This window comes from Rhinoraja longicauda, chromosome 37, assembly GCF_053455715.1.
Source record: "Rhinoraja longicauda isolate Sanriku21f chromosome 37, sRhiLon1.1, whole genome shotgun sequence".
In the NCBI taxonomy this organism is placed as follows: Eukaryota; Metazoa; Chordata; class Chondrichthyes; order Rajiformes; family Arhynchobatidae; genus Rhinoraja; species Rhinoraja longicauda.
Genome location: NC_135989.1, coordinates 3,276,426 through 3,291,958, shown reverse-complemented (window position 1 = coordinate 3,291,958; position 15,533 = coordinate 3,276,426). Strand labels below are relative to the sequence as shown.

Below are 15,533 nucleotides of genomic sequence, written 5' to 3'. Positions count from 1 at the left end.
TTGTTCTTTATCTCTCTACATCATCGTCTTTATCTCTCGTTTCCCTTATCCTTAACCAATCTGAAGAAGGGTCTCGACCCGAAACGTCACCCATTCCTTCTCTCCAGAGATGCTGCCTGTCCCTCTAAGTTACTCCAGCTTTTTGTGTCTATCTTTTCGAAGGAATGCCATTCCTGTACATGGTGTACTTTGTGATAATGGTCACTGCCATTTGTTGGTACACTAAACATTGGCCTAGATGCTTTGATCAGCAGTAAAGTACTCACCACTGATCACAGAGATCCAGTGTGGCTTGGACTCCCCCTTCTCTAGGATTTGTTGCTGTCACACATCTGTTCAAAGTACGATTCTTAGCGCCCAGCAACATTGAAGCCAGCAAGCAGAGCAACAAATCACATTGAAGTAGGAAGGAACTGCAGATGCTGGTTTACACTGAAGATAGATACAAAATGCTGGAGTAACTCAGCAGGACAGACAGCATCTCTGGATAGAAGGAATGGGTGACGTTTTGGGTCGAGGGTGAAGGAATGGGTGGCGTGTCTGAAGAAGGGTCTCGACCCGAAACGTCACCCATTCCTTCTATCCAGAGATGCTGCCTGTCCCGCTGAGTTAAGGGCCTATCCCACTTAGGTGATTTTAAGGCAACTGCTGGTGACTAGGCTGTCGCCGACAGTTCGCCAGAGTGTCGTGGGCATGATCGTGAGGAGTCTTCCAAAAATCATAGTGGATCTCGGCGCGTCGCTGAGAAATCATCCGGTTTGAAATTTCTCGGCGACAGCTGGCTTGTCGCCAGGTATCGTTGCTTATTGCGGGCGCTGTCCCATGCTGTCTCCAGGTTTGCTAGGTTCTCTTAGATGCATTTAGAAGCACATAATATTAAAATAAGTAAAGCCATTTCAAAATACCATAAAATGCTTGTGTTTAACCAATTTATTTACCGTCAGGATATTTGACAGGTAGATTGGAGGCAACAGTTTGACGGTCAGGTAAGCGTGGGAATTTTGCGATGTTTATGGCCATCAGCGATTACATTTAAAGTGGGCTCCCAACCCAGATATGCAACCCAGAAACCTGATATACATCTCCTGTACATGTTCAAAGAATGCCCACACACTTTTCACAAAAATCCACTTAACCACTTTTTAAAATATTTTTTTTAATACTGCTGTTAGTAAACTGGAAGTAAATCCAGTTTATTCCTTGTTACAGTGAAGCTTGGTTTTCAAGTAACCCATACAAGGTGTTTGTTCAAAACTCTCAAGTACTTACCGACTTGTCAGTGATTTCAGCGAAAACTAGGACGCTGGAGAAGCATTGACAGCGTGGGAATTTCCCGATGTTTCTGAAGACGGTGTAATCTCGACCTGACTCGGCATTGTCGTGGGCATTGTCGTCGGGTAAAAGAAAATTTTGGCGATCTGCTACGACTTTGACAGTCGCCGGCAGTCGCCAAAAAAATCGCCTAAGTGGAACAGGCCCTTTACTCCAGCATTTTGTATCTATCTAGAAGTGGAAATGGTTGAGTGTTTCAAGGTTCTTGGTGTAAATATGACCAACAATTTGTCGTGGACTATCCACATTGATGCGACATCAGCAAGGCCCACCAACGCCTCCACTTCCTGACGAGATTAGGGAAATCCTGCATGTCTCCAGTGATTCTTACAAGCTTCTACAGTGTTTGACAGCACTGGGCCTGTACTCGCTGGGGGTTAGAAGAATGAGGGGGGACCTCATTGAAACGTACCGACTAGTGTAAGGCCTGGACAGAGTGGATGTGGAGAGGATGTTTCCACTAATGGGAGAGCCTCGGACTAGAGGTCAAAGCTTCAGAATTAAAGGACGTTCCTTTGGGAAGAAGATGAGGAGGAATTTCTTTAGCCAGAGGGTGGCGAATCTGTGGACTTTTTCACTACAGACAACTGTGGAGGCCGTCAATGGATATTTTTAAGACAGAGATAGATAGATTGTTGATTAGTGCAGATACAGGGGTTATGGGGAGAAGGCAAGAGAATGGGGTTAGGAGGGAGAGATAGATCAGCCATGAATGAATGGCGGAGTATTGATGGGCTGAATGGCCTAATTCTGCTCCTATCGCATGACTTTATGACCTACGGATGCACAAAATGTTGCATCACAGCTTGTTTTGGGAACAGTTCTGCCCAAGACCGCAAGAAATTACATTCAGATGTAGATGTAGCCCAGTCCATCACACAGAGCAGACTTCCCACGATTGACTCCATCTACACAATTCTGCCTTGGAACATAATCAAAGAATTGTCCCACTCCAGTCATTCCTTCTTCCCCTAGCTCTCGTCCTGCAGAAAGTACGGAAGCTTGAAAGCACGTACCATCAAACTCAGGAGCAGCTTTTTCCCCTCTGTTATCAAGCATCTGAACAGTCGTTCCATTGTCCGATTCACCTCTACCCCATTGCGGACATTGGACTTTGTCTGTGGAACTGATGCGCTACAATGCCGAGAACTATATTCTGCACTCTGTATCTTGCGCTTGGCTCTATCCATTGTACTTGAGTATGACTTGATTATATTTATGTGTGGTATTATATGTGTGGTATTATAATTGTGTTCTGCACTCTGTATCTTCCCCTTTGATCTACCTATGGAACTTGAGTTTGACTTGATTGTATTTATTTATAGTGTTATCTGATCTGTTTTATTGTAGCATGCAAAACAAAGCTTTGCATTGTACCTCATTGTACGTGACGATAATAAACCCAAACGTAAAATGATTATGATTTGAATATCCTCATCAGGAAGGCTGGCTCTGTCCTGGGGGCAGAGTTGGAGTTGGATTCATGTGGGGTGGCCTTGGAGGGGAGGATGCTCCTCAAACTGCGGAGCGTCCTGGACAATACAGCTCACCCCCTCCATGACACACTGGCCATCCTGAGGAGCACCTTCAGCAACAGACTGGTCCCACCAAGATGCAGCACAGAACACCACAGGAGATCCTTCTTCCCTGTGGCTACCAAACCGCACAACTCCTCCCCCTTCTGTTGTGGGGTCGACTGAGACTGAGACTGACTCCCCTCCACAATCTTTGCACATCCCCAATCCTTTCCACTCATCACTTTAGTTTCATGTTTCATGTATCTTGTGTTTTATGACTGTTGGCAGATCAATTTCCTTCCTGGGATAAATCAAGTTCTATCATATCATATCATATCATCGTATTTATTTGAAAAGATTCATTTATTTTAGCATCTGAAAGCTTGTTCTGCACTTGTTTGACTTAGTATATTATTGATTGATTGATTGATTGATCATTATCATTCAAAATAAATTTGAACGAGATGTCGTTGCCATACAGTCATAACAATAAAAAAGCAAACAAAACACACAATTACATAAATTTAACATAAACATCCATCACAGTGACTCTCCTCCAGGCAGTCCTCACTGCGATGGAAGTTGAAAAACAGTCTTATCTCTTCCTTGCTTCTGGTACAAATTACCTGCAGTTTACAATGAGTTAATGGTATGTGAAGTGTTTGCAGTTGTTTTGATGTAACAGGGTGCTCCATGGGGCAAATCTAATGCTGAGTCATATCTTTCTTGCAGCAAATCAGCCAGCACCAGGAACAGTTCATCCAGATGTTAAACGAGCCCATGGAGGAACCTGGAGAGATTGAAGAGGAGATGGGAGCGGTCGGAGAGGATACATCGCAAGCAAACTACATCCAGGTTACACCCCAAGAAAAGGAAGCCATTGAGCGGGTCAGTACAATTCACTAGTAAAGGGCAACCTTTCTTCTCCTTAGGCCCCCATGGCTGACCATGGGTGAAGTGCAACCAAACCAGAAGAAACCTTGGTGTTGGACTGAAAACAAACATTTTCCCCCTCTATTCATTATCAATGGCATTTCTAACATTGGCTTTGTTAAAACAAAGATAATCAACATCTCTTGTCAACTCTACAAGCATCTTAATGATAGGGGTGGCATGGTGGCACAGCAGTAGAGTTACTGCCTTACAGCGCCAGAGATCCGGGTTCGGCCCCGACTACGGGTGCTGTCTGTACGGAGTTTGTATATTCTCCCCGTGACCGCGTGGGTTTTCTCCGTGTGCTCCGGTTTCCACCTACACTCCAGAGACGTGCAGGTTTATCAGCTAATTGGGCTTCGGTAAAAATTGTAAATTGTAAATTGTCCAAAGTGTGTAGGATCGCTGGTCAGTGTGGACTCGGTGGGCCGAAGGGCCTGTTTACACACTGTATCTCTACACTAAACTAAATGTCAACTTTTTTTTAAAGTGGTACAATTCATTCTCTATTAGTTCCGATCACCTTTGATATCTAGGGGACAGGCAGGTAGAGGTACAAGTACAATGGTTGTCCAGGATGGGTATGATGTCTTCCTGGTGCCAGGGTGATTGAGGTGCAGATGATCCTGAAGGGGAGGGTGAACACCCAGAGACTGTGGTCTCCATCATCAGCAGAAATTGAGTTTAGTTTATTGCCACATGTACCGAGGTACAGTGAAAAGCTTTTTTATTGCGTGCTAACCAGTCAGCGGAAAGACAATACATGATTACAATCGAGCCGTCCACAGGCCGGATGGCGCTGTAGGCCCGGACACTGTAGCCCGGGGGCCCCTGTAGGCCCGGACAGTGTAGGCCCGGGCGCCGCCTAACAGTGGTTGCCTAGCAACCCGCATCCCGACCCGGGTGGCTGCCATTGGTGGAGTGGGAGCACGTGGCTGCTGACTGTGTGAGGTCACGTGGGGCACGGGGCGGTGACGTCACCCTTTGTCCCTTATTTGGGAGTGAGGAAGTTGGCAACCCTATTGCTGATCCACTTCTGGGGCAAGCACACAAAGAGTTGCCTGGCTTGGGGGTAGTCAGATTTCAAGGAGATAAGAATGACATTAAAAAGCAAGAACTCAAAGGTAGTTGTTGCTGGGGTTACTGTTGGTTCCATGTGCTAGAGAGTGCAGGAATGGGAGATGGTGTGGATGCATGTGTGGCTGAAGAGCTGGGTGGAGGTCCCTGGGTTTAGTTTATTAGTTTATATTAGCGAAACAAGACCCACTGGGTCCGTGCCGACCAGCAATCCCTGCACATTAACACTATCCTACACCCACTAGGGACAATTTTTACATTTACCAGGCCAATTAATCTACAAACCTGCACGTCTTTGGAGTGTGGGAGGAAACCGAAGATCTCGGAGAAAACCCAGGCAAGACACGGGGAGAATATACAAACTCCGTACAGGCGGCGCCCGTAGTCGGGATGGAACCCGTGTCTCCGGCGCTGCATTCGCTGTAAGGCAGCAACTCTATTGTTCTGGCAAGGCTGAGTCCAATATTTTGCCTTTCAGCAGTATAGTGGCGTGCATTGTCTTGCGGAGGTTTGCTGATAACACTATGTGGGTTTGAGCTCACTTGGCAGGCAGAAAGGAACAACGTAGCTTCAGAAACAGCAGCAAAATAGAGAAGGCGGGATATTGTTACAACCATACAGCAGCTTTCATGACCACGCTGAATTTACTGAATGCAGCCTCAGCCCTGGTTACAGTGGGATTTGAACTCACGACCTTGGATTTGCTAACTTTGTACCATAAACCAAGGTACTTGGCTGATCTCCAAGAACAGATTCCTGTCTCAGATCTGAGGTGCGGTGCTTTCGAGAGTGTTCACGATGCCTTCATGCAGGTGGACTGCAATTAGGGTTGCCAACTGTCCCCTATTAGCCGGGTCATCCCGTATTTTGGGCTAAATTGGTTTGTCCCGTACGAGACTGCCCTTGTCCCGTATTTGGCCCAGGGGCTCTGTAGGCCCGGACGCTGTAGGCCTGGACACTGTAGGCCCGGACGCTGTAGGCCTGGACACTAGGTCCTGACAGTTTAGGTCCCGACACTCTAGGTTTCCGACATTTTAACTCCGGACAGTCTAGGTCCAGAGGCCCGGGTGCCGCCTAACGGAGGTTGTGTTGCAAACCACCTCCCGGCCCGGGCGGCCGCCATTGATGGAGCGGGAGCACGTGTTCGCTGGCTGGGTGAGGTCATGTGGGGCGCAGGGCGGTGACGTCACCTTGTCCCGTATTTGGGAGTGAGAAAGTTGGCAACCCTAACTGTAATGAAATTGATGATAATCATTAGGAGGCACAAGGAACTGGAGGCTGGAATCTTGCTTAGAACACATGGAGGTGATGATTTGCATCATGTCTCTTCTTCAATGATGATAATCATTGCTTTAGATAATGTGGACTGATTACAGTGATGCTTTTCTGAAGCTAACGGTTGTTAAAGTGCAAACTATGACCTGAATCCTATTCAAATTCTTATTTGATTCTGGCTCTGCAAGGCCTCTTGTTTCTCACGAAGCTCAAAGTAAATGTTATCTTAACGATAGTAGTCAGGAATTAATTTATCTTATTTCATTTCATTGGACATTTGGGCAAGGACTTCCCAGAACTACTCTTCTCTGAAGGTTGATCAGATGTTTGATTGCACCCATCTCCAACAAAACCCTAAACAAACACAAAATGCTGGAGTAACTCGATGGGTCAGGCAGCATCTCTGGAGAAAAGAAATAGCTGACATTTCCGGTCAAGGTCCTTCTTCAGACTGAGAGTCAGAGCCGACACCGATGAACCAGGAGCCCACAATGATCCATTGTTGGCTGTGGAGGAGGTGATAATGAAGGTATACGGACAGGAAAACTAGTCGGATGTCTAGGGTGGAGGAGGGATGGAGAAAGAGAGAATGCAAGGGTTACTTAAAATTAGAGAAATCAAAATCATACCGCTGGGTTGTAAGCTGCCCAAGCGAAATATGAGATGCTGCTCCTCCAATTTGTGAGTGGTCGCACTCTGATAGTGGAGTATTTGTTCTGTACCTTTTCATACCTGTAGTTTCCCTCTCCCTTGACTCTCAGTCTGAAGTAGGGTCTCGACCCGAAAAGTCACCCATTCCTTCTCTCCAGAGATGCTGCCCTGTTACTCCAGCATTTTGTATCCTCAGTTTAAACCAGCATTTGCACATTCCTTCCCTCCAGAGATGCTGCCTGACCTGCTGAGTTACACCAGCATTCTGTGATACCTTCTCCTTGAAGACAATGTCAAATACTAGAGGGCATAGCTTTAAGGTGAGAGGGGCAAAGCTTAAAGAGATGTGCGGGGCAAGTTTCTTTTACACAGACGGCCTTCATGGTGTTGCCAGGGGTGGTGGTGGAGGCAGATACAGGAGTAGTGTTTAAGAGGCTTCTAGGTAGGCGCATGGATATGCAGGGAATGGATATGTATTATGTGCAAGTAGATGAGTTGATCTTGGCATCATGTTGGGCACAGACTGAGTGCCGAAGGGCCTGTTCAATTGCTGTACTTCTCTATGTTCTGCATGCAGGGAACATAGGCATATGGATTACGTGCAGGCAGATGAGATTGGTTTAGCTTTGCATCATGTTTGACACAGACACTGTGGGCCGAAGGGCTTGATCCTGTAGCAGGGCTTGACAGACCTCCCAACCCTTCTGAATTTGGCGGAAAGTTTCCGCTTTCTTATTTCATTTCCGCCATTCCGATTTCACCTCACATTTTTCCGGAAAACACACGCCTCGCCCCCCCCACTGGCCCAGCCTCGCCGCTGGTCTCGCCCCCCACTGGCCCGGCCTCGCCTCTGGTCTCGCCCCCCACTGGCTCGGCCTCGCCGCTGGTCTCGCCTCGCCTCTGGTCTCGCCCCCCACTGGCCCAGCCTCGCCTCTGGTCTCGCCCCCCACTGGCTCGGCCTCGCCGCTGGTCTCGCCCCCCACTGGCCCGGCCTCGTCTCTGGTCTCGCCCCCCACTGGCCCGGCCTCGCCGCTGGTCTCGCCCCCCACTGGCCCGGCCTCCCCGCTGGTCTCGCCTCGCCGCTGGTCTCGCCTCGCCGCTGGTCTCGCCCCCCACTGGCCCGGCCTCGTCTCTGGTCTCGCCCCCCACTGGCCCAGCCTCGCCTCTGGTCTCACCCCCCACTGGCCCAGCCTCGCCGTTGGTCTCACCTCCACTGGCCCGGCCTCGCCGCTGGTCTCGCCCCCCACTGGCCCGGCCTCGTCTCTGGTCTCGCCCCCCACTGGCCCGGCCTCGTCTCTGGTCTCGCCCCCCACTGGCCCGGCCTCGCCTCTGGTCTCGCCTCCCACTGGCCCGGCCGTGCAGTTGGTCTCACCTCCACTGGCCCAGCCTCGCCTCTGGTCTCGCCCCCCACTGGCCCGGCCTCGCCGTTGGTCTCACCCCCCACTGGCCCGGCCTCGCCTCTGGTCTCGCCCCCCACTGGCCCGGCCTCGCCTCTGGTCTCGCCTCCCACTGGCCCGGCCTCGCCGTTGGTCTCACCTCCACTGGTCCGGCCTCGCCGTTGGTCTCACCTCCACTGGTCCGGCCTCGCCGTTGGTCTCACCTCCACTGGCCCGGCCTCGCCTCTGGTCTCGCCTCCCACTGGCCCGGCCTCACCGTTGGTCTCACCTCCACTGGTCCGGCCTCGCCGTTGGTCTCACCTCCACTGGTCCGGCCTCGCCTCTGGTCTCGCCCCCCACTGGCCCGGCCTCGCCGTTGGTCTCACCTCCACTGGCCCGGCCTCGCCTCTGGTCTCGCCCCCCACTGGCCCGGCCTCGCTGTTGGTCTCACCTCCACTGGCCCAGCCTCGCCGCTGGTCTCGCCCCCCACTGGCCCGGCCTCGCCTCTGGTCTCGCCTCCCACTGGCCCAGCCGCGCCGTTGGTCTCACCTCCACTGGCCCGGCCTCGCCTCGCCGCTGGCCTCGCTTCGCCTCGCCGCTCACCTCGCTGCTGAGCGTGAGGCCCGTTGATGTTGAGAGGGGATGGGGGTGAGGGGGTAAGGGTGCGGGGGAGTGGGGCAGTGGAGTGGGAGGAGGGAGTGGAGGTCGGGGGGGTGGAGGAAGGGAGGGGGAGAGTGGGGGTGGGAGGGGAGTGGGGGAGGAGGGGTGGGGGAGTGGATTTGGGGGGAGGGGAAGGGGGGTAGAGGGGAGGGGGGGGAGTAGGGGGGAGGGGTGGGGGGAGTAGGGGGGAGGGGTGGGGGGAGTAGGGGGGAGGGGTGGGGGGAATAGAGGGGTGGGGGGAGTAGGGGGTGGGGGGGAGTAGGGGGTGGGGGGGAGAGGGGGGGTAGGGGGGAGTAGGGTTGGGGGGGACATGGACCATTGTGATTTGCTGTTGAAGACCACTGGAGCAAGTATGTCTTCAATTAAATTAGGTATGTGCAGTTTTTTAAATGAAACTCTTTCTTCATAACTTAGTCATACATTTTATGACCATTGTTCTTTTATTTAATACCAAGAGAATTGGGATGTGTACGGAAAAAGCAAAGTAGAAGAAACAAAACAAAACAATTTTTTCTTTGTTGTAAAAGGTATCGCTGTCCAATAACCTTTCTATAATAGTAGGATATACTCATGATAGGCCTGACATTGTACATGTAGTCCGAGAACTATAGACTATTGGAAATAATAATCGTTTTTCACACGTGAATGTAGCACGCTTACGCGCATTTGGCGTGCATACTTTGGTTTTGCTGAAAAGTTGCATTACGTGCCATATTATGATTTTTGATGTAAAATTTGTAAAATCAAATGTTGGGAGGTCTGGCTTGATCCTGTGATCCTAGGGCAGCACAGTGATGCAGCGGTAGAGTTAGAGTAAGAAAATAACTGCAGATGCGTTACAAATCGTAGAGGTAGCGGTAGAGATGCTGCCTCACAGCGCCAGAGACTCGGTTTCAAACTTGATCGCATGTGCTGTCTGTACAGAGATTGTATATTCTGCCTGTGACCACGTGGGGTTTCTCCGGGTGCTCCGGTTACCTCCCACACTCGAAAGCCACACAGGTTTGTAAGTTAATTGGCTTTGGTACAATTGGACATTGTCCCTATTGTGTTAGTGTATCATTGGTCGACGCGGACTCGTTGACTGTTTCCGCGCTGTATTTCTAAAGTCTAAACTCTGTGCTGCACTTTTCTATGTTCTATGACACCACTTAAATGTTTTCAAGCATGTTTTAGGTCCAGTTTTGCTTGGTAGCCCTTCGCTGAGCCAATGGAGAATATTTAAAAACTTTTACAAAACTTTGTAAGTGTTGCTGGTTAAGGGCGGTCACGGTGGCGCAGCGGTAGAGTTGCTGCCTTACAGCGAATGCAGCGCCGGAGACCCGGGTTCCATCCCGTCTGTACGGAGTTTGTACGTTCTCCCTGTGACCTGCGTGGGTTTTCTCCGAGTTCTTCGGTTTCCTCCCACGCTCCAAAGACCTGCAGGTTTGTAGGTTAATTGTCTTGGTAAATGTAAAAAGTGTCGCTAGTGGGTGTAGGATGGTGTTAATGTGCGGGGATCGCTGGTCGGCGGGGACCCGGTGGGCCGAAAGGGCCTGTTTCCGCGCTGTATCTCTAAACTAAAAAATAAGTGAACCTATTGGTCATGATGTTTCTGCCCTTTCACAGTTGAAAGCCTTGGGATTTCCTGAAGGACTGGTGATCCAGGCTTATTTTGCCTGTGAGAAGAATGAAAACCTGGCAGCAAACTTCTTGCTACAGCAGAACTTTGATGACGAATAAAAAAACAGGAAAGAAACTTGTAATCAGAATATCTCGCACACACGTTAATGCACTCTCCGAGTTTGTAAGCCAGCTTTAACAAATGAAAGCTTTCATTCGGGTTCTGTATGTGAATGATGAGATTGAGATGACAGTAGAGATTGTACATGACAGTTTATGTGGCGGGCGGCTAGAAATGCACCTAATGTTAACATGCAATGCTGAAAACTGCATGAGTGGAAATGAAGGGGGTTGCTTTAACACTAACAAAAGAAAAGTGTAAATACAATTTGTTTACTTTGTTTACAAAGATCAATTTGTTTTAACCTGATACAATACAAAAAAACAAGAGTCAGTACTGACTTCCTGAAGGGTGTCTCCGTTTCAGAACACTAGTCACTGACTAGAGGGGTCTACAAGTTGCAGATAAACTGGTACAGTCATGAACTTTATTCTATAGTTTTCTGGCTGTCCATAATTGCCATGTTCAGTGTGTGTGTATGTGTGTGTGCGCTTAATAGAAAATCTGGCCTCAGTATCATCTTTTGACCACTATACGTAACAAAGAAATGGTTTACTTTAGCACAGCGGCTGTGATCGGCAAGCCTACAGAGATTATTTTTCCCCGTCATCTCACAAGAATGGATTCAGTCTGAAGGAATAGAATTTGTTTTTCTCCATTGTGTCATATTGTTTTCCTAATGAAGAAGATACTCACATGTCTTCAATTGTTTCCATGTAATTAAAAAGTTATTTTTACTTAATACCTGAGGTGTGAAAGGTGAAGATGAGATCTTAAACTAAGTCCCTGCCTCCCGTTACGTTACAGAAGATAGACACAAAATGCTGGAGTAACTCGGTGGGACAGGCAGCATCTCTGGAGAGAAGGAATGGGTGACGTTTAAACCCAAAACATCACCCGTTCCTTCTCTCCAGAGAAGCTGCATGTCCCGCTGAGTTACTCCGCTGAGTTGTGTCTATCTTCGGTGTAAGCCAGCATCTGCAGTTCCTTCCTACACATTCCATTACATTAATTTAGACTTTAGAGATACAACATGGAAACAGGCCCTTCGGTCCACTGAGTCCGCACTGACTAACGATCACCCCGTATACTAACACTATCCAACACACTAGGGGCAATTTACAGAAGCCACCTACAAACCTGCATGTCTTTGGAGTGTGGGAGGAAACCGGAGCACCTGGAGAAAACCCACGCGGTCACCAGGATTGTCACTGAACGCAAGACAAGGTCACATTATTTAGTTTAGTTTAGTTCAGTTTAGAGATCCAGTGCCGAAACAGGCCCTTTGGTCCACCGTCCGTGCTGACCAGCGAACCCCGTACACTAGTACTGTCCTACACACACTAGGGACAATTTACAATTTAAACTGAGGCCAATTAACACACGTCTTTGGAGTGTGGGAGGAAACCGGAACACCCGGAGAAAACCCACACGGTCACAGGGGGAACATACAAACTCCATCCAGACAGCACCCGTAGTCTACCATTATGCCACTGTGTTGCCCATTGGATTGTTATCGAGTGAGCAAAGGACTGTGCATTCAGAGAGGGATTGAGGATTGGAGTGGGTAAGGGGAGTGGAGGAGTCAAGACAGTTGATGTGGTACCAGCAGCTGGAAATAAAAAGGTCCAGAGAGGGTAGAAGGTGGGCACGGAGAGTCCACGAGGAGGAGGGATGTTGGAGACGGGGGGCAGGGATTGCCATTAGGAGACTGGGACTCACCAGTGGTAAAGGCATGGAGGCAGAGGTGACGGAAGAAGAGCTCAATATCATGTTGTAACTTGTTGAGGTGTGGGTGTGGGTACAAAGGTGAAGCCTCTGCTGACGACTGACCATTGGGCATCAGAAAGGGAGGTCGGGGGAAACCCGGGTTCAATCCTAACTACGGGTGCTGTCTGTATGGAGTTTGCACGTTCTCCCCGTGACTGCATGTTTTTTCTCTGGGTGCTCCGGTTTCCTCCCACACTCTAATGACGTGCAGGTTTGTAAGTTTATTGGCCTCTGTAAATTGTTCCTAGTGTACAGGATAAAACTAGTGTAGGGTTGCCAACTGTTCCGTATTAGCCGGAACATCCTGTATTTTGGGCTAAATTAGTTTAGAAACATACAAACATAGAAAATAGGTGCAGGAGTAGGCCATTCAATATGATCATGGCTGATCATCCAACTCGGTATCCCGTACCTGCCTTCTCTCCATACCCCCTGATCCCTTTAGCCACAAGGGCCACATCTAACTCCCTTTTAAATATAGCCAATGAACTGGCTTCAACTACCTTCTGTGACAGAGAATTCCACAGATTCACCACTCTCTGTGTGAAAAAAAAACTTTCTCATCTCGTGACCGCCCTTGTCCCATATTAGTAGGGTTGCCAACTTCCTCACTCCCAAATAAGGGACAAAGGGTGACGTCACGTGACCTCAGCCAGCCAGCGGCCAAGTGCTCCCGCTCCACCAAGTTGCGTAGCAACCCACCTCCTGGCCCGGGCGGCCACCATTGGTGGAGCGGGAGCACGTGGCCGCTGGCTGGGTGAGGTCACGTGGGGCGCGGGGCGGTGACGTCACCCTTTGTCCCTTATTTTGGAGTGAGGAAGTTGGTCAACCCCTAAACTAGCGTGAACTGTTGGTCGTTGGTCGGCGTGAATTCGGTGAGCCGAAAGGCTTGTTTCCAGGGTGTACAACTAAGCTAAACCAAGTTAAACTAAGCTGGGCTAAACTAAACTAAAGATAGACACAAAATGCTGGAGTAACTCAGCGGGACAGGCAGCATCTCTGAGAGAGAGAAGGAATGGGTGAAGTCTCAGGTCCAGACCTTTCTTCAGATTGATCATCAATCTGAAGAAGGGTCTCCACCCAAAACATCGCCCATTCCTTCTCTCCAGAGTTACTGCCTGTCCCACTGAGTTACTCCAGCATTTTGTGTCTATCTTCAGTTTAGATTGTGCCAGCCAGCCCAGAAGTGCAGTCTGACTTGCTAGTAGCCGAGAGTGAGAGAATGAACAGTAGAGGGCAGCACTGGGAGCATATCTCTCCCTTTAATCACAAGGATGAGACCTGGAGACAGACACAAAATGCTGGAGTAACTCAGCGGGACAGGCTGCATCTCCGGAGAGAAGGAATGGCCGACGTTTCGGGTCGAGACCCTTCTTTGTCTGAACCCAAACCGTCACCCATTCCTGCTCTCCAGAGATGCTGCCTGTCCCTAGGGTTGACAACTTCCTCACTCCCAAATAAGGGACAAAAGGTGACATCATCACCCCGCGCCCCACGTGACCTCACCCAGCCAGCGGCCCCGTGTTTCTGCTCCACCAATGGTGCCTGCCCGGGCCGGGAAGCGGGGTGCTATGCAACCTTCGTTAGGTGAACACACTCGGCCCCGCTCCCCAAACACACTCCGTTAGCCTACACTGTCCGGGCCTACAGCGGCCTACCGGCCTACAGTGTCCAGGCCTTTTGTGTCCGGGCCTACAGCGGCCCATGGGTCTACAGTGTCCGGGCCTACAGCGGCCTGCGGGCCTTCAGTGTCCAGGCCTTTTGTGTCCGGGCCTACAGTGCCCCCCAGGTCTAATAAGGGACAAGGGCGGTCCCGTACAGGACAAACAAACAAATTTAGCCCAAAATACAGGATGTCCCGGCCACCCTACTCCAGCATTTGGGTCTATCTTCGATGTGAACTGGCATCTGCAGTCCCTTCCTAAACTAAACTAAAGTAAACTAAACTAAGTGGGTATTGTATGATGGCACTGAAGGTGGGGATCCTTTGTGAACACCAATTTATAGTCCCATAAATTGATGACTGAAGTACAAAAAGAGACAGGAATTGTGTTTTTCATTACTGGTGCTCAGAATGTCCTCTAGCCGTGAGCTTGCTGGAGGCTCCAAGCACGACACGCCGCGTGAGCTCATTGCCAAACGCAGTGTCGCATTACCGACCTCCTGAACTCTGTGGGTTTGCTATCTGGAAAGCCAAACAAACGTGAATGAGGAAAGTGTGAACAGGAAAGGACCACTTGCCTCCTCGCCTTTGATGGAAAATCAATGTGATGTTAAAACTGCAACAATTGATTTCGTTTGGCACTGTGTGACGTTGCAGGGTAAACTCCTGTGGACAGATTCAACACTGAGAATAAAGGATTTGGAAGACCCTCCTTACAATCCGCCCTCATTCTTTCTGTCACCGCCCTGGGACTGTAATTGCCAAATTGAGTGCATACCGACTGCCCCTGTGTCAGGTGATCAGTCTGAGTTCAGAGCTTGCCAGCTTGAAAATAATTTTAAACGACTTAATGTGTATGAAGGAACTGCAGATGCTGGTTTAAACCGAAGATAGACACAAGAAAGCTGGAGTAACTCAGCGGGTCAGGCAGCATCTTGGGAGAGAAGGAATGGGCGACATTTCGGGTCGAGACCCTTCTTCAGAATGGTTCAGGATAAGGGAAACGAGAGATGTAGACAGTGTTGTGGAGAGATAAAGAACAATGAAAGAAAGATCTGCAAAAAAGTAACGATGATAAAGGAATCTGCCCATTGTTAGCTGTTTATTCGGTGAAAATGAGAAGCTAGTGGCTACTTGGGTGGGGGAGAGATAGAGAGAGAGAGAGAGAGAGAGAGAATGCCGGGGTTACTTGAAGTGAGATAAATCAATATTCATACCACTTGACTGTAAGCTGCCCAAGCGAAATATGAGGTGATGTTCCTCCAATTTGTGTTTAGCCTCACTCTGACAATGGAGGAGACCGAGGACAGAAAGGTCATTGTGGGAATGGGAAGGAGAATTAACGTGTTTAGCATCCGGGAGAACAGGTAGGTCCAGGCGGACTGAGCGAAGGTGTTCTGCAAAAAATGTATTAGTGTTACACTAATAACACTAATAATAGGTTATTAGTGTAAATAGCCTTACACTTTTAGGTTATTTTTGAAGAAGGGTCTCGACCCGATACGTCACCTATTCCTTCTCTCCAGAGATGCTGCCTGACCCGTTGAGTTACTCCA

General features: G+C 49.4%; 1 protein-coding gene across 1 annotated transcript in view; it reads left to right on the top strand.

Moving 5' to 3' along the window:
* Positions 1-11,355, top strand: part of LOC144610689 (UV excision repair protein RAD23 homolog A-like) — a 40,458-nt gene extending 29,103 nt beyond the window's left edge. Inside the window, exons 8-9 of the mRNA XM_078429576.1 lie at positions 3,582-3,737; positions 10,430-11,355. Coding sequence (XP_078285702.1) covers positions 3,582-3,737; positions 10,430-10,543 — 270 coding nt within the window. The 3' untranslated portion in view covers positions 10,544-11,355. The remainder of the gene's footprint in view (positions 1-3,581; positions 3,738-10,429) is intronic.
* The last annotated feature ends 4,178 nt before the right edge of the window (positions 11,356-15,533 follow it).